At 34.9% G+C, this 26,207-nt stretch overlaps 5 protein-coding genes across 8 annotated transcripts; 2 read left to right on the top strand and 3 right to left on the bottom strand.

The window, feature by feature from the left end:
- The first annotated feature begins 4,287 nt into the window (after positions 1–4,287).
- Positions 4,288–7,245, top strand: LOC117569587 (paired mesoderm homeobox protein 2B). The gene is made up of 3 exons (XM_034250817.2): positions 4,288–4,722; positions 6,777–6,970; positions 7,060–7,245. Exons 1-3 carry the CDS (start codon positions 4,449–4,451, stop codon positions 7,243–7,245), a joined length of 654 nt encoding a protein of 217 aa, XP_034106708.1. The 5' UTR covers positions 4,288–4,448.
- A 1,126-nt stretch (positions 7,246–8,371) lies between these two features.
- On the bottom strand, positions 8,372–10,644 carry LOC117568374 (uncharacterized). Its single transcript, XM_034248977.2, has 4 exons — positions 10,471–10,644; positions 9,104–9,294; positions 8,762–9,039; positions 8,372–8,671 (listed from the first exon to the last, which is right to left on the bottom strand). Exons 1-4 carry the CDS (start codon positions 10,517–10,519, stop codon positions 8,404–8,406), a joined length of 786 nt encoding a protein of 261 aa, XP_034104868.1. The 5' UTR covers positions 10,520–10,644; the 3' UTR covers positions 8,372–8,403.
- Positions 10,645–11,668: 1,024 nt separating this feature from the next.
- LOC117569221 (uncharacterized) lies at positions 11,669–13,371 on the top strand. Its single transcript, XM_034250298.2, has 4 exons — positions 11,669–11,778; positions 11,899–12,159; positions 12,220–12,550; positions 12,609–13,371. The coding sequence occupies exons 2-4, from the start codon at positions 11,948–11,950 to the stop codon at positions 13,281–13,283; spliced, it is 1,218 nt and encodes a 405-aa protein (XP_034106189.1). The 5' UTR covers positions 11,669–11,778; positions 11,899–11,947; the 3' UTR covers positions 13,284–13,371.
- A 17-nt stretch (positions 13,372–13,388) lies between these two features.
- On the bottom strand, positions 13,389–16,765 carry LOC117569220 (leukocyte surface antigen CD53). Of its 2 annotated transcripts, XM_034250297.2 has the most exons (6): positions 16,750–16,765; positions 16,122–16,284; positions 14,786–14,974; positions 14,504–14,689; positions 13,875–14,075; positions 13,389–13,798 (listed from the first exon to the last, which is right to left on the bottom strand). In XM_034250297.2, exons 2-6 carry the CDS (start codon positions 16,185–16,187, stop codon positions 13,577–13,579), a joined length of 864 nt encoding a protein of 287 aa, XP_034106188.1. In that variant the 5' UTR covers positions 16,188–16,284; positions 16,750–16,765; the 3' UTR covers positions 13,389–13,576. The 2 variants fall into 2 exon arrangements, with proteins under 2 accessions (XP_034106188.1, XP_034106187.1); XM_034250296.2 differs by lacking the exon at positions 16,750–16,765 and having other exon boundaries at positions 16,122–16,404.
- Positions 16,766–17,771: 1,006 nt separating this feature from the next.
- On the bottom strand, positions 17,772–24,710 carry LOC117569461 (transcription factor Ken). 3 transcript variants are annotated; one of them, XM_034250628.2, is made up of 3 exons: positions 23,737–24,710; positions 20,171–20,340; positions 17,772–20,086 (listed from the first exon to the last, which is right to left on the bottom strand). In XM_034250628.2, the coding sequence occupies exons 1-3, from the start codon at positions 23,743–23,745 to the stop codon at positions 18,508–18,510; spliced, it is 1,758 nt and encodes a 585-aa protein (XP_034106519.1). In that variant the 5' UTR covers positions 23,746–24,710; the 3' UTR covers positions 17,772–18,507. The 3 variants fall into 3 exon arrangements, with proteins under 3 accessions (XP_034106519.1, XP_034106517.1, XP_034106518.1); XM_034250626.2 differs by lacking the exon at positions 23,737–24,710 and adding an exon at positions 21,718–21,792; XM_034250627.2 differs by lacking the exon at positions 23,737–24,710 and adding an exon at positions 20,865–20,897.
- Positions 24,711–26,207: the final 1,497 nt, after the last annotated feature.

The raw sequence follows: 26,207 nt of genomic DNA, 5'->3' as shown, positions 1-26,207 counted from the left end.
TTAACTACTAACTAACTATGAGCACGAGCGTATTTCGTTGCGCTGTGCTCTTGTTTGTATGTATGCGTCTATGTATCTACACGCTCGCCTATATTGGTATGTGTATGCAAGTGAAGTTTTGCAACGTGCGGTTGCCTCGCAGCAAGCACATAGCGCACGTCAATTTTGTTTTGCCGCGGCGAAAGTTTCGAAGAAGATGACAACAACAATTGCTTGTGTCTTAGATGTTTTCAGTTAAATGGCGTCTGCACAAGGACTGCGTTGGCTATGCTGATAGGTTGCAAGCCCAACATATTGTGATGCGCGAGTATATTCCCTTTAAAGCTCACCGACAGAAGTAAAAGTAATTGCGCATTGTTTTTTGATGATTTTCTTTATCTCAGAGACTATAAGAGATAGAGCTATGTTTTTTTGACAGCATTTGTAATGTTTGCACGCAGATTCAGTTTGCTTAAAATTTTTCCCACGCCCACTTCAGCCCCCGCAAATCGACAAAAACCGAATAACAAGCGTAATTTTAAAGCTTATAGTTTCTGAGATCCAGTGTTTCATACGGACAGACAGACAGACGGACATGACTAGATCGACTCGGCTGCTGATGCTGATCAAGAATATATATACTTTATAGGGTCGAAGATGCCTCCTTCTACCTGTTACATACATTTCCTGCCGGCATAAAGTTATAATAGCCTTCTACCCTATGGGTAGCGGGTATAATATAGTGTTGCGAGTTCACGATAAAATGACACAGACACTTTTTTTTATTTTTTTTGTATAAATTATCTATGTATATTGATGCTTCTCCTCAATTTGCGAATAATAACTGATTTGATATCCACATACATTCTATTATTGGAGTATCAATACGCTTAAAAATTGTTTTGTGCTGGGAACTGCAGAACGATAAGTGGCCTCAAAAATTTTGCAAGACCGTTATTTTTATATGAAGTTGCGCGGAATAAATACGATTTCGCGTATCTCAGCGGCTTATTAATAAAAAAAACAAGTAAGAAAGTTACAGTCGAGTGTGCTCGACTGTGAGATACCCGCTACCCATTTTTAATAAGGGCAAAATATTGCGGTATTATTTTCAAAAATATACCAAAGGGTATGTTTGGTATATCGATACAGCACGCCATTCAAAATATACCATAGACGGCACAATGTATCAGATTGTCAGCCAAAGCAACTAAGACCCCTAGTAAGTAGGCGTTTTTGTCCATACAAAAGTATTTCTTTAATAACTTCCACAATTTTTATCTGAATGCAACCAAATTTTCAGGAATCATTCTAGCTTTAAATTTACGCTTGTTATTCGATTTTTTTGATTTGCGGGGTCGGAAAGGGGAGTGGCAAAAATTTGAAACAAACTTGATCTGCGTGCAAAAATAATAATATAGCTCTATCTCTTATAGTCTCTGAGATCTAGGTGTTCATACGGACAGACGGACAGACGACAATTTGTTATTTAAAAATAATATAATATTATAATTGTTTTATTTTTTTGAGAAAATTAATATTAATTATCTAATTTAAATAATAAAAATTAAACTTGATTTTTAATAAAAAAATTTATACAAATTATAATGCTACCCATTTTTAATAAAACCAAAACAGTGCGGTATTATTCTTAACAAATGAATATTCCAAAAATAGAACCAATATACCGAGTCCTTTTTTTGGTATACACGTAACATATATACTATGTACATATATATACAAAATATAGTATAAAGAACAAAGTATACCAGATTGTCAAACAAAGCAAGTAAATCCCGTAACAAGCATCTATAATTATTTAAAAACTTCCACAATTTGTATCTGATCAACCCTAAATTTTTTGCACCATATTGACTGTAATTATTCTATCTACTAAACATCGTGACTTCAGATTAAAAATGACGCTTGCTTTTTGCTATTTTTTCGATTTGCGGAGGCGGAATTGGGTATGCCAAAAGTCTTAGACAAACTTGATCTAGATGTTTTCAGACCAATATAAGCCTTGTTTTAAAGGGCGATATGCAGTTGGATGACGTAGAAAACATAGTAATATCTGATCGAATGCTAACTTGACAACTGTTATATAGTCGAAGTACATTCATAAAGGATTTTGGATTCGATGCAAAATTGATTAAATAATGCAAAATTACTTTAACAGTTGTTCGACTATTTTGAAGGAATTCTGTGCTTTTATATCGAAATTTACCAACTTACAATGCTCATCAATAATTTTTATACCCTTTAAATATATTAAAATACGATTTTAAATTTAATTTGCACAGTAGAAAGCATAAAATTTTGAATCTATTTATAAAGTACTACCCAGCTTAGCACGAACCCCTTTATATGTACCTACAGGAAATATATGTAAAATGCAGAGGGATTCACTTCCGATTACATAAAGTACATATGTATGTTCTTCATCACGGTCCACAGTTAAAGCAAAGCTATAAGAGAAAAAAATATTAATTTTTTCGATATCACTTTTCCGCTTCATTAAAATCAATTTTTATATGCCAAAAAGCGGTGCTTCAGATAGGTCTAAATAAAACCTTTGGTATATATTATAGTATAGTTTTTTTTTGTGGTATATGTGTTTGGTAGATTTAATTTTAAAGAAAATTAAATATTATTGCTTAAAGATAAAAATAATTTTTGCTTGCTACTTAAATATAATCAAAAGTAATAATTGTATTGCTTTAAGACTGAATTTGACTATGCTATAAACATGGTTAAGCATCTCTATATTTTAATCAGAATATTTAAAAACCTTTTGTAATTGGGCGATTAAATTTAATCAATTATATTGCGTAAAAGTAGCAGCTTCTGAACAATTGTTTTAAATGGCCTGACCGTAATAAAGTTATATTTCGAGGTTTTTATGCCTATCCCCATAGGATAGAAGGGTATTATAACTTTGTGCCTCCAGGAAATATATAGGCAGAAGTATGCCCTATAAAGTATATATATTCTTGATCAGTGTCAACAGCCGAGACGATATGAACACATAGATCTCAGAGACTATGCGGGTTGGATATATGGTTTTCGACGGCACTCGTTATGTTTGCACGCAGATCAAGTTATTTTTAAATTTTTGCCAGGCCCACTTCCTCCCCCGCAAATCGACAAAAGTCGAATAAGAAACGTAATTTTGAAGCCAAAGTCACGAATTTTGGTGAAATCTATACTAACTATAGTCTTTATGATTGAGAGATGATTAGAGATATTTTACAAATATTTTGCGTTTATTCAGAATGGGTAGCAGAAATCTCACGAGCACTTTCCTACTTGTTTTTTGTAAAGGATACTGTGATCAGTTGATTGTTCAAATGATCTGATATCGGATTAGTATTAAGATCAGTTGGACTTTTGAAACTACCGACCATTCCATCAATCTCATCCCATCTTGTTCGTCGCCGAAGGTGCACCATGTCTGCGAGTTATGTCCTATTCTTCGCATTAGACTTTAGACTTTAAAATGACAAACGCCAAGCATCCCTGTAATAGAAGTGTATTCATATATACATTTTTGTTATTTATTTATTATATTTTGAAAGAACACGTAATTTAACCTAAAGTTGCTTCAACTAATTAAATTCATATAGTTTTATTTTTATACAATTTTCGACTTTTCTTTAATTCAATTTTATTTATATTTGCAGGTACTAGACCAACAACAGTTTGCTCGACACTATATTTGTGGTTAAGAACATACATATACGTATTTATATATTTGATTTATTGCTCTACACTATTAATTTCATATTACGATATACTAATAAGCAAGCAAATGGCCGATATATAAGATGGTACAAAATAAAACAAATTTTATTGATGACATTCTACTTCCTGTTCATTTTACGAGCATGAAATAAAGTGCTAGTACTCGTATACCCTTGAATTGTTAGCTCTGAATCAGTCCAGTACTTGATTATTCATGTCAGAATACACTAAAAAAAAGTATTAGTATTAAAATTAATTCAATTACTCTGAATATTTTTAACGATTTTTAGAATTTTTGAGCATGGGTTAATTAGAAACTAATGATTTTTTTTTTATTTGTAAAATTTAAAAGTCTTTACAATTTTTATGACATTTAATTAACTTAAAACTTATTGTAACCTGGACATCAAAAACATTGGATAAATTTGTGTGAGTGTACGCAAAACTTTGAAATATTTCCACCCTTAAAACAATCTGTGGAAATTGGCGCCGCCCCCAAAAGCGGAGCTCGGTATTTTTTCTCTCTTTCATTTTATGGAAGTGAAGCATCCTTTTTTAGCCAAAGGTTGATGCTGTGGCAAACGTTACTGAAACTTATTTATTTAAGCCCAGTTAACAAATTGTATTTTCTCTGTGGCTTCACAAATATTATATTTTATTGCGATGTGACTTCTTAGCGATAAATAAACTGATAATTAGTGTCTCGAGCCTCATTTCTCAATGCAATGGAATTTTCATTTTTAAACAAAACGAGTTATGATAAAGATTGTCTATACAACTCCAACTCGCAACATCATAATACAAATGCCAACTCGGGATTTTCGGTGGCCAACCACATGAGCCATTATAATCTAATAATCGATTCCAGCTATAAGCTACGGGCCAATGATACAGTTATCAGAAACTCTTTTAGCCAAGAGTCGAATATATTGTTCTCAAAAATCACAAATGTCACCGACTTTTATCCCGGGGCTCACAATATAACCCCCTACAATACTGGTAAGTGATGATTTAAAAATGCATCTAGTGCTCAATTCATATTATATTTACTAAATATTTTATAAAATAACTATATTGAAAACTGATTTCTTAAATTTCCTTATCACAATAATTTCAAGAAGTTTTAATCCACTCAAAAAAATCGGTTGAACACATTTTACAATCTTTGAAACCGTAGTGGAAATGTTTTTACGCTATTAATATTCTTCTCTTACAATAATACAAATTGTAGATAATTTTCTTTAATATCTCAAAACTTGTTGATAGCCGGTTGCACTTATGCTTCTCAAGAAATCGTTAAATGACATGGGAAAAATTACAGACAGCCGTGATCAACTGTGATATAAAGTGATTAGACTACAAGTATACAAAAAGTCACATGACTGTTTTTTTTTAATATAGTTCGTTTGTTTTATTGGGAGGATTTCTTCCAGGGCATATTAAGAGAATATTATATAGCTTATAGGTAACAAAAATTATACATTATTATATTAAGAACTGTCTAGAATATTAACAACTTGACTTAAAAAAATAGCTTAATCAGGATTTTCATAAAGTTTTGGTGAAAGCGAATCCATAGTTTAAACCAGTAAGAAAGCTCCTGTGAGATACAAGCTACTCACTTTGAATAAGAGAAAAATTAATATACCGGAATATGGAATATTGATATAGTAATATATTCAAAATACACTTGGTCCTCGCTTAACACGGGGGTTACGTTCCTAGAATTCCTCGTGTAAAGCGAAACATGAATTCAGGTAAAATAAAATATAAGGGGTTACATTCGCAAAATTCAAAATTGGTAGCAAACAAATTTTTGTATTGTTCAAATTTGATCTGTTTTTTTAAAGATTCATACATTTGTTCAAAATTAACCAACAGTTATTATGCATATGCCATTAATAAATTCATAACATTCATATTTTCAAAATTAAACGTTGGTATTAAAGTAAAAAAGTTGCTTCATATAATTAATTAACAGGTTAAACTTTATAGAAAATTAAAAATGTTAAAATTAAGGAGATCATATGATTCTATTCATATGAAATTTAAAATGCATTTGGAGGCATTAGCCAGTTTGCTTTGACATGTTTTCTCTTTTGGTGGCTCCTTATTAAAAAAATCGTGTAAGAACGAGGTTTTTAGGGTGTTACAAGGTTACAAGGGGGATGGGAGCAAATTTGTAACCGTGTAAGTCTGAGTTCGTGGTAAAAGAGTAAAATAATATAGCAGATTGTCAGCCAAAGCAGCTGAGACCCTATTGCAGTAGGCGTTTTTCGCCATACAAAAGTATTAGTAACTTCTACAATTTTTAACTGATCCTATCGAGAATTTCAGGAATCAAAATAGTGTAGTTCGTATTGTACGTACCGAAAATCTAATTTTAAAATTACGTGCGGAAGTAAGCGTTTAAAAATATGGAAAGAAACTTGATCTGCGCGCAAAAATAATCTACATTCGGAAAGACTGACGAACATGGTTATATCGACGTGTTGACGCTGATCAAGAATATATATACTTCATGGGGTCGGAGATAACTTCTGCCTATTGGATACATTTCTTGCAGGCATAAAGTTATAATACCCTTCTACCCTAGAGATAGCGGGTATATAAACTAGAGCAGGAACCACAAAATTGCATAGCTAATTTATCTATAACATACTTTTTATGGTCGAAGGTGTTTTATTTGCCGATTATAGTACATGTATAACAACTTTTCTTGCTTCTCTGAAATCATTTTGACTATTTTGATTTAGTTTGAAATTACAAAATTTGATGACCACCACTTAAAAAATCCTTAATGGCTTAGAGTTCTGTATTTTCAACTTTTGGAAAAAAAATTATTTGGAAGAATTTAATAATTGGATTTATCATGTAGTTATTGTGTTGTAGATTGAATTTAAATAAAATAAATAATAATGATAATAATTATTTTTATTAAATATTCGAGAACCTTAAGTCTTAATTAAATGAACTATATTTCACAAAATGTATTCGGATGACTATAAATTAATAATCAGCACACCATAAATAAATTAATTTCTTCAATGCAGATTTCCAATTAAAATCATATTCGGAAGAGACTTCGAGCTTGACTGACAAATCGAAACAAAGGAGAATAAGAACAACGTTCACATCAAATCAATTGAACGAGTTGGAGAAAATATTTTTGGAAACTCATTATCCAGATATTTATACTAGAGAAGAAATTGCATCCAAATTACATTTAACAGAAGCCCGAGTTCAGGTCATTTCCACTTTTTATTAAAAAATAATTAAAAATGAGTATATTTAAATCTGTACATTGAAAATACATTATATCCTATATCTTTTTAGGTTTGGTTCCAGAACAGAAGAGCTAAATTTCGGAAGCAAGAAAGACATGCCATTTATATAATGAAAGACAAATGTGCCAAAATGGAGAATAGGCAGAATACTGTATCTGGCAGTCAATGTTACGATGTATCACTCAATGCATCACAAAGTTCTTGCCAAATAAAATGTTTTTATGATAAAATATAAGAACCCCAAAAATTTGTGTGTATTTTAAAATTCATATGCATGTATATAGTAAATATTGGATATACAATGAGCTTTTAAAATAATGTAAAAGACAAATTACAATGAGTATCATTCTTGCGTTTTAATATGCTTTTACTTTTTTCAAGGTAATCGATAAGTTAAATTTAGAGATCATGAAACGCAATGTGATGATATTATAAAAATAATTTAGTTTCGCAGAGTTGTGTTTATTAGGTTTGAACCTGTCATTGATTTAAAATGTAAATGAAACAAGTTAGAAAGCTACAGTTGAGTGTGCTCGACTGTGAGATACCCATTTTGAATGAAAGGAAAAAATTTCGCTATTATTCTTAAAATATACCAAAGCAATATGCTGCAAACTACTGAAAATATGCCAAACTGTATATTTTGTATATCGATATAGTACCGCATTCAAAATATAACACAGACGGCACAATATACCAAATTCTCAGCGAAAGTAACTAAGACCACTAAGTAGGCGTTTTTGCCCATACAAAAGTATTTATTTAATAACTTCGACAACTTTTATTGCAACCAAATTTTCAGAAATCACAATAACTATAGTTTTTATTTTATAATTACGCTTGTTAATCGATTTTTTTTGATTTGCGGGGGTGCGCGTCGCAAAAATTTGAAACAAACTTGATCTGCGTGCAAACATAACAAATGCTGTCGAAAAAATTATATCTCTGAGATCCAGTGTTTCATACGGACAGACTGACAAACGGATATGCGGACATGGCTAGATCGTCTCGGCTGTTAACGCTGATCAAGTATACATATACTTTATAAGGTCGGAGGTGTCTTCTTCTACCCGTTACATACATATGTACATTTCCTTCCGGCACAAAGTTATAATACCCTTCTACCGTATGAGTAGCGGGTATAATAAACGAAGCCGATGGAACTAAAATGTGATCGAGAAAATGAAGTATTAGGTGAACTGGTTCGCTCATCAAGTATTAAGCGAACTACCCTTTGAATTGGACGTAATCGATTGTAGTCAAACAGTCTAAATATCTTTTACAGTCGTTTTCAGATTATCAGAAAAAAAAATTTAGTATTATCGCCAAAAATGTAAAAATGCGATGAAGGATTAGGCAACTTTTTGCAACAATAAAAATCAACAAATTTTATTTAATTAAAAATATTCAGATTTGCAAGCAAACTTAACACAAATGTATTTAGAAGTACTATTCGATAATCAACGTATCTAGGTCCAGATCCCGACGTGATAACCGTAGTGAAATTCTGTGAGTATCCTTCAAAATTTACCACGCATTTGTAGGCATCCGCATCGTCATCGTTGTCCTGAACTACTGCCAGTGTGGTTGCATTGTAATATCCATCGCCTTGTTCATAAGGACCATGGTTCACAACCTTGATAATATCGTCATCGTCAGATCTAAAAATGTACATATATTTTAAATAAAAATAACAAAAACGAATAATTGTTCAATATTGTCATTTGTTGTGACAATATTAGTTAACTTGCATTATAGTTAAAGTTGGTTTGGGGAATACGTTCAACACGGTACATTCCAATTGGGTCTCGTTTTGAATTTTATAACGAGACAGGTTTAATGTCCGATTTCTCACATCAATCACTTGCAAACTCTTGTGAATTGTAATTGTTTCCGATCTAGTTTGCACAACACATTTGTAATCTCCCGTTGAGCTTATAGTAGGATTGATAAGGGCCAGTGAACTATACTGTTTGTTTGGATCCTTTGAGCTTTCATAAGTGCTATCCACGTCATTTTTAAATTCAGGCTAAAGAAGAAGAGTTTGTTAGTAATCATAAAATGATTATTATATGTATTCGAATTATACGTACAATCGGAGCTGGTTGCGATCCACGAATCCACTGATAAATTGTACGATCATTTCGAAACCATTTCACAGTGAGGAATACATCCGTATCATTTAAATCATAGTTACAATCCAGAACTGTGCGGTCCATATTGTCATCTTCGAGTACTAGAAACTTAGTTTCTTCATCTACTCTCACTGCCCTACATCCAACACCTTCAAAATAAAAAAAGAGGAAAAAAAGAAATATTATTTTTGGTTGTGTTGGTAAAGGGCAGAATATGAACTATATATTTTGGAAAAACAAAAAAATCGGATGAACCAATGTTCCTAATCGCAGAGGTTAATTCTCTAAATTTGAAATCTTTGAAATACATGAACATGTATGTATGTATATATGAATATGTGCTATTTATCAACACAACAATATGTTGATAAAGAGCATATATATAGATCGGTTGTTTTATTTCTATACAAACTATTTATTTATTTCACTTCAAATCATATTTCATTTTGAGAATTAACTTCTGCGATTAAGATTGCGATTAGTTCATCCGATTTTTTTTTTCAAAATAGTACATATCTCTCTCTGGAGAATCGAATTCTTACGTCTCTATCTGCACCACATATATATATATCAATATTTATGTATGGAATATCAACATTTTTCAAATTAAAAGAACGTATTTTTTTAAATTATAAAATATTGGTATCCTTTTCCCTATATAATAATAAAAGAGCTCATTGGAAAACTGCTATTTCTGTTAATTTAATATTAATTAGACTATATATACATATATATATATATATATATATATACAGATTGTAAATAAAAGAGCAAAAAAAGATTTTTATTATTTATTTAATCAGACTATTATTCAGGCTATAATTTAATCGATTTACAAAAAAAAAAGTTTTAGCAAGTATTTTTTTTTTTTGAATGTTTTGTATATCGCGGATTTTGAAATAAATATTAAATACACCCACGAAAACACATAAAATGCAGGTTAAGGCCAAAGCTTGATGTTTGATGTTTTAGCTATTATTTATAGCCAATGTTTCAAGTAATAACTGCACCGAGATATAACACACATGACATCATTGTATTCGCAATGAAATCTAAGAAGTTTTCCAAATGTTTTTCCAAACTGTTTGGGCCATCTTATGCGATATTGCTGTTTAACATTTTCACTGTTTCCACAGATTTCCATTCAAGCGAATATGCATGTACGTATTATGTATATATATTCATCCATATACTATATGTATTCACATATGTGAGTAGCTGTACGTATAATTCACAGGCTAAAATGATTTCATCTCTCAATTTATAAATAGTTTGCGAATGTTCAATATGATTACGCGTTTAGATCGAGCATTTTCGAGCATTACCGTTATAAAGTACTGATGCGACTACGACGAAAACTAGTAGAAATTTCATTTCGACTGTTAATTTTTTGTTGTTTGACTATTTTAGGGAATAACACAGAATGTACAGAGAAATTTACTAATTTAAAAACAACTTCAACCGAACCGTACGCTAGGCATGGTCAAGCACAAATGTCTGATATATCACAACTGAACGTTGTAGACCGTGCTATATGTGTACGCATACAACAGCACATACCTATACACATACGTGAGCACTAGGTGGTTGTATGTGCGAAACCATCAACAGAGAGAGGAAAAGAGGGAGCGCGAGAGAGCCTGCGAGCCAAAAAGACAACAAGCCACCCAAAGTGCGATAGACCCGACGACTCCTTTATTCTCTCTTTTGATCGTAGACACACATGGAAACATAACTATATACTCGAGAGCGCATGTTGATTATAACATGTGTGTCTAAACGTTCAGCTCGTGCCACTTGCTTGCACACGTGTGTGTGCGTACATATGTATGTAAGTGTTGCAGCTGCCGCATGAGTGAGGGGTGGAAAGCCTTTCTGCTTCGCTGATTTCGGTTGTCTACTTTAGATAGTCTTTTAACAGTCGCTTGCTACTGTCTCCCCATATTATCTTGCACCCAGAACTACTGCTATGTTTTACACCCATACACATGCATTCGATACAAAAGAAATGAAAGTAATACAATTCACTGTTGTATTTGTGTTTTTGTTTAATTTATACTGATCCACGCTACGCTTGTTGCACCCGCAAGCGAAACACACTCCCGAATCCTAAGTATTCGCTTGCGTTTTTGCGTGCAGAGTGTGTGGTGGGTGCTTTGGTGGAAACAGGTACACAACATATGTACATGTTTAACCCGTACACTTGAAGTTCTACAACTTTGCAATGGATCGATTTTAGATTGTTTGTTTGTCCAAATTTGGATACAGTCCACTCCCCCACTTCATTTAATATAGCTCACACATTATAACTAGGATATTTTTTATAAGATCCGTTACTGAAAAAATTAATACATTTCGTAAATTTATAGATTCAAATTTGAAACATCTATTTTCTCTTGAATGTGTAAACTCATATTGAATATCCCGCTAAAGCTGAATATGTTCTATACATTATAATCGATATTTCCGATATATCGTCTTATTTTATCGGGTGTTTATTAAAATCCGCTGAAACCAGATTTGGTAGATGGTATCTTTTGCACACAATTCAAAGAAAACGGTATATTTTTCCATTCAGCCTGCGGTCACACAGTGGTTACATATGTTGGAGCAACCGGAGGATATTACTGGAGGTAATTATTACAGTTTAGTTAATTACTTATTTACTTATTAAAATAAAATATGCATTCTTTCCACAAATTCCCTACTGCCTTTAAAATTTGGTTAATCTAATGCCGTTATTCTGAACGCAGTTATTCGAACGTGATATTGCTCGCCGAATTTGTTTATTTTAAACCAAGCATGCTTCAGTTGAGAGTTATTTGCCAACAGCGAAACATAAGATGTCTGTCTTACTTCTCAAGTGCCTTCAACAATTTGGCAAATCAAGGCTTGCCAAGTGTGCCGGCCACAAGCATTCAAAACGCTGCTGAGTCAAAACTTTTGGATCTGGATGTTTTTGTTAACCAGGATCACAGACAAATGGATTTCGTGGACAAACTGGTCAAGCTAAGGTAAAGCTTTGTCGAATATTGCTTATTTATTGAATGCGTGCTTCATTCTACTATCCACAGAAAACAAAAGGATTGCACAGCTGTGCCGTTGCTACCAAATCTTGTAGTCAAACAGCTACTGGACTACACTGGACCGCAGGAAGCGATTCTGGCGCTGCAGAATCCACTGCAGTATGGCATATTCATTGATCAGTTTGCCGGCTGCCATTTAATTGACTTGCTAATGCACAATGGCAGCCATCGGGAGGCAGCACAAGTTGCCGCTATGCTCATCGAACGCAACTTATGTAATAACGAGCTGATCGCTTCCCTTGCCATTCAATCTTTTCACGCTTACCTCCAGAAGTTTGAGCCAAAAGTCGCCCAAAAAGAGGAGCAGTCAACTGAAGTGGTAAGCCAATTAAATTTCCATAAATTACTATTAAATCTATTGTGTTATCTTCTTTCAGGAGAAAGTTCGCGTAAAATTTGTGCGCAATCGCAACGAGGCTGAAAATATCAAAACTGAAGAACAGGTAATGGGGGAAGCTTTGCTAAAGTTAGCTGCTAATGCTGCTCTCAAGGATTTGTCTGAGAATGTTTCATTGCTGGGTTATGCACTCACCGGTAACCTTGTTGAAGCAGAAAAAGTACTTTCCACCAGGAAAGACAACTTGTACAAAGGCATTTTAGAAGTCGCTCGAAAGGTGATTGATGCTTTAAGTACCGAGAAACCTGCCGAGTTGCTTGATCAGCTGGATCAGGCCATAACCGATAGTAAACGTAGCGAGTCCTTGGATGAACTACTTATTAATCGCGTAAAGCGTAGTGCCGCAAGTCTGGAGCCACAACTGATGTCGGACTACACAAAGAGCTATAAGGATTGGGAAGCCAACTTCCAAAAAGCTGTACAAGACAAACTAAAAGTCCAAGACATAGGCAAACGTGTCGAGGAGATTGAGACGACATTGAGCGAACTGGAGACGAGACGTCAAAGTCTTTGGTACTTTGAGAACAAAGAGGACATCGACATGCAAATCTTCAAAAAGCAAAAGCATTATCCAAAGCGATGGTTCGGCAAGAAGAAAAAGCCTAAGGCAGTAGACGCCTTCTATGTGCCCCCTGAAATATCACGAGGCAATTGAATGATGATTGATCTTAAAATAAGAGAAATGTCACAGTGTCCTGTCCAGTTTTTATGATTTAATTAAACTACTGGAAAGTTAATCAAAATTTGAATGTTGTTCATATTTTGTTTTTTTTTTTTTTTTTTTTTTTGCATTTTTGCTTGTTTTGCGAACGGTAAATTTTTGGAAAATTACCATAACGTAACATTGAGGGTCACAGTTATATTCATTCCATCTCAGGTTACAACATTTTTATAACTTTTGGAGTTTCTCATAAATTTTTGTTTTAAATATTAAAAGCTAATCGTCTGTCATTTGTGCATTGCCGGAGGCAGAGCAGTTTTTAAAACACGCTGACCGGGTGCCGAGGGCGACAGATTAATGGGTGATGGTAGATCGTGCCTCTTGTCCTGAATGGTCAGTGGCAAAAATTGCTGTTGCTTCTTTTTCCGGTTCATGTTGTTCATGGGATGGGTGTTGTCGTTCTTGCCAAACAAAATGGTCAAATGCACTGCGCAGAAGATGCCCAAGCTCTGGAAGAACATATTTATTTTGTTAAATTTATAGCTTTTCAAATGTATATATTTTCTTTTCGGTTTAGTGTCGCACCTGCAGAATGGCAATAATGGCAGCGCCAAATGCGGTGATCAGCAGTCGACTCTTGATTTGCTCCGATACGACAGCCAAGCAGCCACGCTTGTAGTGAGTGTCACAGGCCGATTCGTAGGCGTGCTCGGGGCGGGAGCAGCAGGACCAGGGCAGCGAAAGGCGTCGATAGTCAAGTGGACCATCCACACCACAGCATTGTAGCTATAAATATATTTACAAATAAGAAACGATTACGAATATTGATTTTCAGTGAGTTCAATACTTGATACAAATAGTATCGCTTTGGAATTTTTCGCTTCACAATTAGAGTCAACATCGCGATATACTAAGCAGCTTGAAACAGTTGGATAAAGTTCCATAAAGTTTTGCGAACTTGTGTGTATATTAATTTGAAATTGCAATTGAACCAGTTCTTATCAATTCCTTTTGACACTTGATGATCACATCAATATATGGTATTTAGGCTAGGATTTTTAACGACAAGCAGTGCACGGGCTGCAACCGGTCGGTATCAAGCAGTGCACCACACTGCTTGCAACTGCTACCAGTGGTAATATTGATGTTATTCTTATCAACAGACCTTCGACTATACTTGAATATTTTATATTGGTGCTCTAAGCTTAGCTTACCTGGGATTGCATGCGATTCCACAAATGCAAGTTGTCAACTTTGGTGCGCGAAAACTTATCTAAGAACTCTACAAACGAATCATCAATGAAAATCTCGACGGATGTAGGAAGATTCTCTCGCATCGCCAAGGACCAACCACAGATAATGAATTGAACACATATACAAGCCACTAAAAGAGCTGCAAACTACAAAAAAAACGCAAATACATTTATGTACAATTATGTACATTCATTATGCACAATATAATTTATAATGTATGTTGTATATAGTAAGTAAGTTACCATGCCGAGAAGGCAGCGCTTCCTCTGATTGGTTGCCTGACAGCCCATCCAGCAGAGTATGAAAGTAACGGGTCCTAGACAGAGGAGAATGGCGGCTGGTGCCCACAACTTATTCTGTACGATGCCATAATAAACCGAATGTCCCCACAACAGGGATGTGCCCAAAAATATTTGAGCTGCTCCCGTTAGCTGCAGTCATCAAAAAGTGAAAATCATGCCAAGAATTAATGTGTCACATAAATATTTACATAATTGAAACATAAACGGGGGCACTTCTGCTTTATGTGCTGCGACACTCCTTTATTAATCAAGGTTATGCGCACACTTGCGTAAACACACACACACAAACACTCGTACATATGTATGTATGTATGTGTGATGGGGTCAGCTGTGAGGCTGAGTACATTCAATTGTCTTTTCAAGGATATCTCTCAACTTAATCACGAATTTACATTGTACATCAACTTACATTGCACCACACCTACATTTGTGCACATGTACATTCGGAGAGATGTACATCAAATATGCACATGTCGAAATCATTTTCGAGACACTGTCACATAGTATATCTATGCTACCTTTTGACGTCATGATAATGCTAATACGCATCCAACTTGTTCATCTTCGTGTATACATACATACGTGCAGATGTTCACAAGTGCATATGTATGTGTATATGAATGTTTGTAGTACGCACTGCTAGTAAATAGCTCAAGGTCATCGCCAAATCTCCACTAACATCTGCATACACGTATACATACAAATGTTGCATTTGCAATGTATACATTCACGCAATACATACATACATACATATGTATGCAGATGTGTGTTCGCAATTCTTGTGACGTCAAAAAGAGTTTAACCATAACGAGTACTTCAAAATGCAGCTGCCATCATTTCAATGGTCAACTTTAAAACATAATAAAACGCTTAAATATATACTATTTGTGACCATATTAGAGGTGCATTAAGCCAATTCTTCGGCGTAATGGATAATACAATCCAAAAGATGTTGCCATAAATACAGAAGTAATGATTGCAAATCTTTGAATTCAATATACTAACAAGCACATACATACATAAAGAATGTAACTGCGTATACATACATACATATGGATGAGTGTTTATTTGCACACTTACATAAGCTAGATACAGTGACTTCGTTGTGTATACACACAGTGGAGTTTGTTTTGTATACAAACGGCATAAATTAATGAATGAAAAATTTGAGCTCTTGACGTGTGCATGTGTGTGTTCGTGTGAAATGAAGCCAAGGATTATCATTGCATAAGTGTAGATGGGAATGTGAATATACATATGTAAATGGCTTACTTACCGCCAAGAGGAACACATAACTATAAACTAAATATTTAAAACATTTAATCTTTTTTGGCAGCGCCATTGTTATTTTAGCTTGTAATTGCTATTCCTAAATTTCGTTTGTTGTACGTTTCACACTCGAGGCAGAGGACGTCGACACACTTTATAGTTTTTGGATCCTGTTAAATTAACGAGTAATCACTGATGTATTTGTGGCAACTGGCTAATACATGCAAGCATTGCATTGCGTATGTGTATGTGTGCATGTCTGCATTATGCAAAAACAGTAAACTTCAGCAATTTGATTTATTTACATACATATGTATGTATGCATATAAACAAACACACGCACACACACACACACAGCTGCAGTGGATGTAAGTTTATTAATTATTTATTTTGGAGTATGATTTTTATTTTAGGCTTCGAATCAAATAGGAACTTTCATTATTATTGAATTGCTTCCCTAGTTGAACTGATACATTGCACACAGCACATGAACATGATTCTTGTGTCGAGCGACAGCGACAGCGACAAATTGCAATTTGAACTTCACACTTGTAATTTTTAACTAAAAATAGCAGTTAAAGTTTAACTTCCAGCGACGACCAAATTCCATGCACAGATAAAAACACGCAGTTTACCGTCTGACGTTTTGTTCCTTGTTTTGTAATACTTCTCTGCAAAAGCCCAACAGTCGCAAATATTATCTATAACCGTTGTTGGCTTTTGGCTCGGTTGCAATCAAGCAACCAACCGACGGACCGACCGATGAGTCGATGACAGACTCGCGATGGCGCTAAATTCGCTTCAGTTTTAGTCCTAATTCAAAAATTGCATGTGCAATGCAGAAATTATTGTAAGCTAAGCTTTAATTTACTGTGCTACATACATATACATTTATATGTTTATACATATGTATGTAAGTAGACTGGCATCTAAACATTTTAGTAGCAATATTTCTGCGACACCTTATCCAAAATAATAAATAATTACAAAATATTAGATAATTAAGAATTTACTTATTATTTTTTATTTGTTGGGTACATTTTCAAAAAAATACCCGTTAACACTACACACTTTTTAATAAAAAGTTACAGCTTTAGCGGCAGGTGAATCAACTATTTTATAGGAATGTTCTGCTGGTTAATTTTTCTTATAAATTTCGTATATACACATATGTATGTATATCAAAAGAGTACAGTATTTACTTATTTATCTCACCGCATATTCTTCTAATAATGTTTCATATTTAGAAATGATTGACATCATACAAACCCAAACTAAAGTTAAATGATTAGTGGAACAGCTGATTAATGTTGTTTCTCCAGAGGGATGTAAATAACATAACACCAATCGATAAATTCGCAAACTGCTCATCGAACCACATAAATCGAAGAAAATCTTGTTGAATTTAAAATGAACACACTTATTTTGCTAATAATAGTGTAAGTCGTATTATTATACAATTTTTGAAGTTGTGCGATATTTTTTGTTGTGCTGCGCGCGGTCGATAGTCACGCAACTAAACATCGATTAAACCACTCTGAGTATCGATATATACGTGTTGCTTCTGCTAGAGCTTTCACTGTTAACATTTTGAATACAGCGATCCCTTTAACTTTTAAAAAATAGCATGAAACTGCAAGAAAATAAAACACTCATAAAACCTAAAAATGAAATGCTTTTCTTTTTATTACAATCTTGTAAATTTATCTGTACAATTAAAACACTTTCATATTGACGACATTAAAAAATTTGAAAGTAAATACATATGATGTATGTATATATAGTATGTGTGTATGTATGCGGGCGTAAATTAAAATGTATACAATTGAACTGTGAATTAAATGTATAATATATATATGTATAAAGAAACAGATAGAAAATACAATACAACTTACAATAGCTTTTGAAATAAAAAATATATGCTTATATGATAAGAGTGTTGTTCCACAATAAATGGACCAGCCGTTGGCTTTAAAAAGTCGTGAAAGGGGAGGGGGGTTAAGGCGGAGGAGGAGGACCAGCCATAACGTTGGGTCTCTCGGGTTGTCAGATGCCAATTGCATACATACTCATCATATACGATTTGAATGAGAGAAGAACCAGCCAAAATTTGCCGATGAAATGTGATCTCGAATCTCGAGTTGAATATCGAATTGATTGAATGTAGTTGGTATAATTACGCATTAAGTGTACATACTACATATTTCTACAATAGCTAAGTATTTGCAAATGTTATTGTTACAGTTATTGTTAACGTTTACTGTTATTGTTACTGTTACTGTTACCGTAAGTTTAGTATAATATAGATTGTATATTTAAAATTCAGGTCTCTTTGCAATTACTTATTTGATAGGCAACAAAAATGGGCCAATATCAAATCAGATCTTTCAGATTTATTCCCGAAGATTCTTAGTGAGCAGAAGGTTATTGTGGTGCCCCGACAGATGACGGACCAGCTCCTGCACCGACTCAAAGCACATGGAACAGAAGCAGCAGCTATATCGATTCTCAGTGTCAGTGCCATTTGTTGTGGTGATAACATTCCGATGCACCGAACACAAATGCTTTAGCAGATGAGCCTTTTGCTTGAACATCGCCACGCAAAGGCGACAGGCAAATGGCTTTTCGCCGGTGTGGACACGCAGATGGGTCTTCAAGTTCCAGGACATGCCAAACTGTTTGCCACAGTACTCGCAGCGATATTCCCGAACCGATGACGAGTGCGAATTATTGCTAGCCAGATTGGCGACAGATGTGCCGCTATTGCGACCATCTCGATCCGGATCCAGGTTTAAATTGATGTGTGACAGACTCGATAATCGCGATTGCAAATTGGGCATCGTCGAGATAGCGGCGGCGCTCTGATTCGATGGCCATGGATAGACAAATTGCTGGCCAAGATGCATTTGTAATTCAGGGCTCTGCCCCCGATTGCGTTGGGTGTCCAGGAGTTTTCTTTCAGGTGTCATAGAATCTGGGTTGAGTGCACCATCCTCCAGGTGTGCAAGCATATTCTTTTCCGCAGCCAAGCCCGAAATGGGCGACGATGTAGACTTAACGAGTCGAAGTTCCTCCAGAAGATTGTGCTGATAGGTCGTAAATGGTTGGTTGTCACTTTGAGAGTTGGGAAATCCGGGACGTCGCTTTCGATGCGGCGTCACCACATAATTCTCAGGCGAACTATTAATATCGGAGCCATCAGACAACGGCTTCAACATATCCTTGTGCGAATCGAAAAAAAGACCCTTCCGTTTCGTGCTTTCATTGCCGGCGCTGATCGTGTCGCTGTTTTCTCTACTGCTGCTGTTGTTGTTTATGTGGCTGTGCTTTTGCAGGAAACTCTTGTCGCCTTTGATGCGGAGGTCGAGTGATAAATTAACCGGATTGATGGTGGAATTGTTATTATTGTTGGTGTTGTTGTTGTTGTTGCTGCTAAGTCCAGCTGGAATGTTGGATAGATTTACAATTTCGTCGGTGTCTTTCTCGCTTTTGTTGTCCTTGCTGCTGGTGCTGCTGTTGGCGGCGGCGGCGGTCACATCCACATCGGCGTCTACATCTGCATCAGCATCCTCGTCGTCTTCCTTGTTGTTGTTCCCTCCGCATTCATTCGCACTTTCACAGTGTTCGTTGGAAAATGTCGAGAAATCCGCCATATGCCGACTCTCATCCACACTCTCCACCTCATACTTCAGCGACTGATCCAAATTCTGCGATGATGAGTACTGTTTCCTAGGCCTATCCCTTAAGCTAGCACATTTACTACTCAAGTATGCGGAATCTGTCGTCTTCCAGCTGTCCGATTTAATCTGCAGCAGCAGCAACAAATCGTGCAGATAGTTCACATCCCGTGATGTGATGCAAGTCTGGCCAGAGTATAGGAAGTCCAGTAGAAATTTAAAGTAAGTTGCGTTAACGTCAGGAAAGTAAACCGTTGTTGTACAATCGCTAAGGTGTGTGTCCTCCAGCAGATTCCTATTAATGATAGCAAAATGAAAGATGCAAACTCAGTGGAGTTCGATAACCAGGAGAGATATGTTGTGGATGGTCAATAAATACCTGATAAGCGGACTGGCGGCGGCGAGCACCAGTTTGTGGGCATGCAACTTCACCTTGTTCTCACAGACAATTGTCAAGTCCGCAGGATGCTCGCCTCTGAATGCGGCGCCGATTTCTTTGAGTATACACTCGCCATGTTTGCTGTATTGCAACATCAACATTCTTTGAAACTGTAAATAAAAAATCGGTAGGTACATAAATGCACAATTTCAATTCAAATTCATATAGCCATTATGAGCAACAACTTTTATAATAATGTTTTGTGTTTTTCGTTGGCTTCAATGATCATCTAAAATTTTCGTACAATTGGAAAATGCAACAACTGTTATACTCGGTTTAGCTATGTATCTAGTGTGTTCATTGAAACTATTATACGCTTTTGCTCGTTCACTACCAGAAAATAATATCAATATGAAGTTAATTAAACAATAAATAAAAAGGATTTTTATAGCGAATACAAATATATCACAAGTTAAAACCTAAACTATTTAAATGCTCATTGTAACTGTTATACTACGATTCTATCTCTCTTTGCCTACAAAAGCAATCCCACAAAGCTTTCGTTTTCTTGCTGCGGTTGCTTGTTGTTGCTGTTGATTGCGTCAGTGGTAAAAATTCGTGAATAATGTGAAGCGAACGAAATTGTTACATCAAAAAAAAAGCGCAGACTACGAATGCATGTCTGTGTACTTACACTCTTACATACATACATTCATACATATAGACAGCCACATGCCATATGCACAAATAAAAGGCCATGTGTCATTATTGTGTATTGTGCAAGAGCATGGCTTGTAAGCTGCTGGTGCTTTTACACGCTCACGCTTGCATGTAAACGCACATTCACACACACACACAATCACATGCATACATTCCCATGGCCTATGTGTGTACATACTTTCAGATGACTGGTTGTTAAATTGCCTTGATGTGTATGTGTGTGTCTGTGTGTGAGTCTGCAGGGCCACACATTGAAGCTAAAGTTCACAGATCTCACAGAAACTTTAGAAAGAGATAGTCATGCTTTTGTTGCGGTTTCAAGCGACGTCAGCGACGACGACGATACTGCGCATGGCGTTGGAGAAACGTTCACTTTCAATAAAACTTGAATGACTGGCTTTGCCCAGCAAGAGAATGGTAAGCTTCGGCTTGTATTGTGTGTTTTTTTTTCTGTCTCTCTCCATAAAGCAATACGAAAAAAAAAAGAAAAACTAAGCGGAATTGTAGTAAGTCACACTGCGATGACTTCGCCTTCTCCTTCTAATGCTTAGGCAAGCACTCTAATCAGAAATCAACAGATTGACTTGAGCGATAAATGAAGCAGCTGCTTCATATTCAAGCGTGAATCGAAGGCTAAGTTTATAAAGATTTCCAAATTGAATTTATCGAAATTCTTTAGTTATATCATCGCAACAATAGAATACATTTCTTTTAAATTTCTTCATAGTTATTAGTTCTTGATATGCAAAGTAGTTAATTAGATAGAAATAGCTGCGATCATTAATCGAGATGCGTTTATATGTTAATTATTAAAGCCAAAAAGTTACCTTTCTCCATTTCAAATAGTAAGAGTCATCTCTAATCAACGGATCTCTACAGGTTCTCATAAATGTGAATATATATAGTACTTTTTTGTGTCTGAGTGTGGACTGTGACATTTAATTTCACATTCATTGCTTTCAGTCGAGAACGGGAGGGGGACCGAAGACGCAATAAAACATTTTTGCAACCATTCCCATACATGTGTAAATTCGCTCACTAGGAAACTACTTCCATACATATGGTACAAATAAACTTTCTGATTGTTTGCATATACACAACATACAACAAAAAAAAACATGACCCAACTGATCATAAGGCAAAAAACAAAAAACAGGAAAATTGAGAACACAACAGCAACAGCAAAAAACTCTACCCAACTCGTTTATTTACAAACGCAAACAAAAATCACCTTTCACAAAAAGCTTTTCTCTCGATGCTTCAGTTCTCTCTACTATGTAAGGCATATAACCAACACAAACACAAACACATGCACGTGCATTTATTCGCGCGCAAGTTTGTGTGTTGTGTTAGATGGCGCAGGCATGTAAAAAAGCTTTCGAATTACTCGAAATGAGTATGAATAGATGTGTGTACACGAAAGCTAAACACTACATATGATAATATGCATGCATACACTCAAAGTCTGGCACACATATACATACAAACATACGAACAACAACAAAAAATGCGATCACTCATTTACGCTTGGCTTTCTGAATTTGTCGTCGTCGTCGTAATTATGATATGTGTTTGTGTTTACGTGTGTGTCTGTGCAAGTAAGAGTGTGTGGCAATATTTGTCGTGCGTGATATCAAAGATCAGCATAAAAAGAAAGTAAAGTAAAATATAAATTTAATAAATGGTAACTTTTTAAATCGTACTATGTAATTAAATCAAATGTACAAAGTGAGCGGATTCAGCTTATGTATGCATACATATGTACATATAAACTTACACACAAACGTACATAATCAAACTTGTTTTCGCTTAAATTCGTCACGAGCGGACAGACCAACCAGCGAACAACAACAACACCAATACTAAGGCAGTGCAGAGTTTCTGTTCATTTTCCCCTTTCACGAAAGCTCTTTTGGTAAAACCAGCTAAAAATCTCAGACTCGCTCGCACTCACACACACACATAGAGCAAGCGCTCGATTCGTCATTGTATTGTGCATGTAAATGCTACACTCGTAAAAATGACCCAAATTTGAATTACATAATGGTAAATAAATATGAACCAACTTCTTTCACCACATCGATCTCTATAGAAACCTCACTAGTGAAATGGATGTAAGTGTATGTACATGTATAAATAGGATTCATCATGCATGCATAAATACTTGTTTGTATGATGTATGTATGTATATATGCATATGTAAAAATACATATATATAGTAGAGAAGCTTATTAACATTTCTGCGCAACACTAAATGAAAGAGAAAAAGCGTTGAGCATATAAGACAACGACGTGCACACAATACAGAAGTTGCTTACACGAGCAAACATATACACACACTCGCATACTAATACACACACCTACATATAGCATATGCATATGTATGTTGATTTCATACACATATACATAGATATAAGCGGGCTATGAAGGTCACTAAGCCTTTCTTGTCTTTTGCTTGGGTGCGCGTTGCGTTGCGATCTTTTATTGCTGCTGCTGTCGTCGTTGTTGTTGCTGCTGTCGCTGTTAATCGTGACGATCAGACGGTATACACAAAACTTGGCTCTGCTGCACATTCACATGCATATATACTACACACATACGTATGTGTTTGTGTCTGCGTTTAATTTTTAGTATTGAAACTTTGTGCGCGTTGGTTTGCTTTTCTTTATAACAATTTTGAATTTGGCCTTGTGAGTCTTTATGTGCGTGTATGTGTATAGTAGTACTTATCTTTAACTTTTTAACGTTTTTACAATTGCACAATACTATTGCATTACATTAGTACTCCTATTTCTTATGATCTTTTTGAATTGACAATATTGTTTATCTGCGATATCCAGACTTACCTCTTTCATTAAATCTTGTAGAAATTACTCCCTTTCACAAATAGGTGATAAAACTTCTGTTGGACTTTCGAAATAAGTGTTCATACATACGTATGTACATTCACAAGCAAATACAGCAGTAGTAGTATTCAGACACGACACACTCACACGCATACATGCGAGAGTATGCGAACGTCTGAGCGGAGCTTTCCACTTTCACAGTCTCTGGTTAAAGTTTGTGTACACACACATAGGCACGTATATTTGTAGATATGTCCGAGTATTAGTGCGGATAAACACGTTCTATTCCTTTTAACTGCGACTACGCACCAATACCAGCATTGTTTTTATGCACATGTACTCACACACGTATACAAAGTATGGGTGTATGCAATTATAACTTTCAGTTTCATCAACATCAATCAGCAACGCAGAACAGAGCAGCAGCAACACACTTTCAACAGTTCAATTGATCTTGATTCTTGCTTTTCATATTTATTACAAGTTTTAAGTTTTCCAATTGCAAATGCAAATGTTAATTATTTTTGGCGTAGAGAGCAGATTAAATTTCTCTTTTTTTGAGTTGCGATCTTGTATTCAACGTAACGCACGTACAGTTCACAGTTCCATTAGCTTTTTTCTTTTTTTGCTGTTTTCGATTCGAGGCAAACAAACAACACACATACAACTATATGTATGTAGTAATATGTACGTATGTATGCTCTTCACACGCACACACACTCTCACATAAAAGTTCACAACAACAACAGCATTAACTTTTAACTAGGTTGAAGTTTTGTTATATGTAATACATTATTGCGAAATAAAAAACTTGATTGGTAAAACTTTTTTCCGACTTTGCGAGCAGAGAGATCGGGGCTTTTGCTATTGCCTCTCTCGTATAATAATCGTGCACAACCCGAGTGAACAACACTGCGTTTCTCTTATTAATATTAGCGCGCACCGAGCACAGTACGTCCGACTTACCAAAGCACTATTTGTGCACTAAAAACTACTACAAGCAGTGGAAGTCAGCGACGCGACGACAGCAACAGCAGCAGCAGCAGCGAGATCAGACCGTTGTTGTTGTTGTCGTTGTCGACGTCGTCGTCGTCGCTGTCGTGTGGAAATGTTGGTCTTCGGTCTCGTTCTCGCAGGCATTTCGTCGGTTTATGATGTGTTATGCCCTTGCCAAGAGTGGCTATTATAACACTGTAACAAAAATTAAACTCTCAATGTATATTTATGTACAATGAGCATACATACAACGCTTAAGTGCAGATATATTTAATATGTACGTAGATACATACATCAATCAACAAACATGCTAGTAGCATAAAGTACATTTTAGTTTTGTTAAAACTGACTTTGATATCCATTTCTTGGTAAAATGCGTAAATTCCATACATAGTTGAGCTTTTCTATGTTACTCACAAAAAAAAAACGATATTATGAAAATCATAGATCATAGAAAGCTTAAACTCTTAGGAATATTACACCGCAACAGACAAAATGTAATAGTTTTTAATTTGAAGTTTCTAAGATACGATTGCATAAAATTTACTTTCCTCATGTAGCGTATGCAAAAATTTCTAAAGCTTTAACCTGGCATTGAAAGTTCACATTAGCTTAGGTATTATTTATATTTATATACTTTTAATAGTCATAAAATATCAACTTAAAAGTTTGTGAATTTCTCACTTCTCTCAAACCCAGCTTAAATTAATGTATGTATGTATATATTTCTTTTGTTAGTGATTTGAAGGACAAAGAAGAAGCATATATATATAATAATTTGAATTAAATATATATTTCTACTTAGACATAACTTATTCTTAAAATTTAAAGTTAATTTTAAATTAGTCGTTTACACATAATAAACAAAACATGTTGCTCAAGAAGACAAAATTTCTACAGCTTTCTAAACATTGAAATTCATTTTAAAGATTGTATGTAGATCATTGATTAATTGTCTTTAAAGAAATTCAAGGACATTCACAAACATTATTCTCATCCTTTGGCAGTCTATTAAAATCAAACAAAGAGTTGTTCATGCTGATTTTCCATTTGCATACGGTCTGTCTTCAAGGACAAGTTTAATTATCCCATTTAAATCTGTAAGAAAGGGTAGTTTTAGTCGACCTAGATTTTTGTGCTCACTAAAGTATGCAGAAGGGTTTATATTCTTCTATGTACAAATAAGAAAGTATAGATTATCAATAAACTACATTTGGTAATGATTGCCAGTTCTTTCATTTTTAAATGCTAAAGAGACCGTTTACTGTCCACAAGAATTGTGTGGTAGCCTTATTGTGCTGCAGTCTGTTCTGTTTTTAGTATTTTTTAAAAAGAATATTTGCTATCGATTTGTTAGTCACTATTATGCTATTAATCAGAACCTATTTTAAATTCGTAAATATTTTGATTAACTTAGAGTTAAACAGGCTGCTGCAATTTATTTAAGATGGTGTTATATAGTATATATAAGCATA

The sequence above is a fragment of the Drosophila albomicans genome, chromosome 3 (assembly GCF_009650485.2).
Source record: "Drosophila albomicans strain 15112-1751.03 chromosome 3, ASM965048v2, whole genome shotgun sequence".
NCBI classification, from domain to species: Eukaryota; Metazoa; Arthropoda; class Insecta; order Diptera; family Drosophilidae; genus Drosophila; species Drosophila albomicans.
The sequence above is the reverse complement of the archived record's forward strand: the minus strand, read 5'-3'. Positions and strand labels throughout refer to the sequence as shown.

What these genes read in the sequence shown, in the direction of transcription:
- LOC117568374 (XM_034248977.2), bottom strand. Translation starts at nt 10,519, where the DNA reads ATGAAATTTCTACTAGTTTTCGTCGTAGTCGCATCAGTACTTTATAAC. An exon ending in GATCGCAACCAGCTCCGATT is followed by an intron (nt 9,040 to 9,103) that starts GTACGTATAATT and finishes CTTCTTCTTTAG; the next exon opens with CCTGAATTTAAAAATGACGT. An exon ending in AAACCAACTTTAACTATAAT is followed by an intron (nt 8,672 to 8,761) that starts GCAAGTTAACTA and finishes GTACATTTTTAG; the next exon opens with ATCTGACGATGACGATATTA.
- LOC117569461 (XM_034250626.2), bottom strand. Translation starts at nt 21,777, where the DNA reads ATGAGAACCTGTAGAGATCCGTTGATTAGAGATGACTCTTACTATTTG. An exon ending in ACTATTTGAAATGGAGAAAG is followed by an intron (nt 20,341 to 21,717) that starts GTAACTTTTTGG and finishes TTTTATTTACAG; the next exon opens with TTTCAAAGAATGTTGATGTT. An exon ending in GCCGCCAGTCCGCTTATCAG is followed by an intron (nt 20,087 to 20,170) that starts GTATTTATTGAC and finishes TATCATTAATAG; the next exon opens with GAATCTGCTGGAGGACACAC.
- LOC117569221 (XM_034250298.2), top strand. Translation starts at nt 11,948, where the DNA reads ATGCTTCAGTTGAGAGTTATTTGCCAACAGCGAAACATAAGATGTCTG. An exon ending in GACAAACTGGTCAAGCTAAG is followed by an intron (nt 12,160 to 12,219) that starts GTAAAGCTTTGT and finishes TACTATCCACAG; the next exon opens with AAAACAAAAGGATTGCACAG. An exon ending in AGGAGCAGTCAACTGAAGTG is followed by an intron (nt 12,551 to 12,608) that starts GTAAGCCAATTA and finishes ATCTTCTTTCAG; the next exon opens with GAGAAAGTTCGCGTAAAATT.
- LOC117569220 (XM_034250297.2), bottom strand. Translation starts at nt 16,187, where the DNA reads ATGGCGCTGCCAAAAAAGATTAAATGTTTTAAATATTTAGTTTATAGT. An exon ending in AGCGCTGCCTTCTCGGCATG is followed by an intron (nt 14,690 to 14,785) that starts GTAACTTACTTA and finishes TTTTTTTTGTAG; the next exon opens with TTTGCAGCTCTTTTAGTGGC. An exon ending in CCATTATTGCCATTCTGCAG is followed by an intron (nt 13,799 to 13,874) that starts GTGCGACACTAA and finishes ATGTTCTTCCAG; the next exon opens with AGCTTGGGCATCTTCTGCGC.
- LOC117569587 (XM_034250817.2), top strand. Translation starts at nt 4,449, where the DNA reads ATGGAATTTTCATTTTTAAACAAAACGAGTTATGATAAAGATTGTCTA. An exon ending in TATAACCCCCTACAATACTG is followed by an intron (nt 4,723 to 6,776) that starts GTAAGTGATGAT and finishes TCTTCAATGCAG; the next exon opens with ATTTCCAATTAAAATCATAT. An exon ending in TAACAGAAGCCCGAGTTCAG is followed by an intron (nt 6,971 to 7,059) that starts GTCATTTCCACT and finishes ATATCTTTTTAG; the next exon opens with GTTTGGTTCCAGAACAGAAG.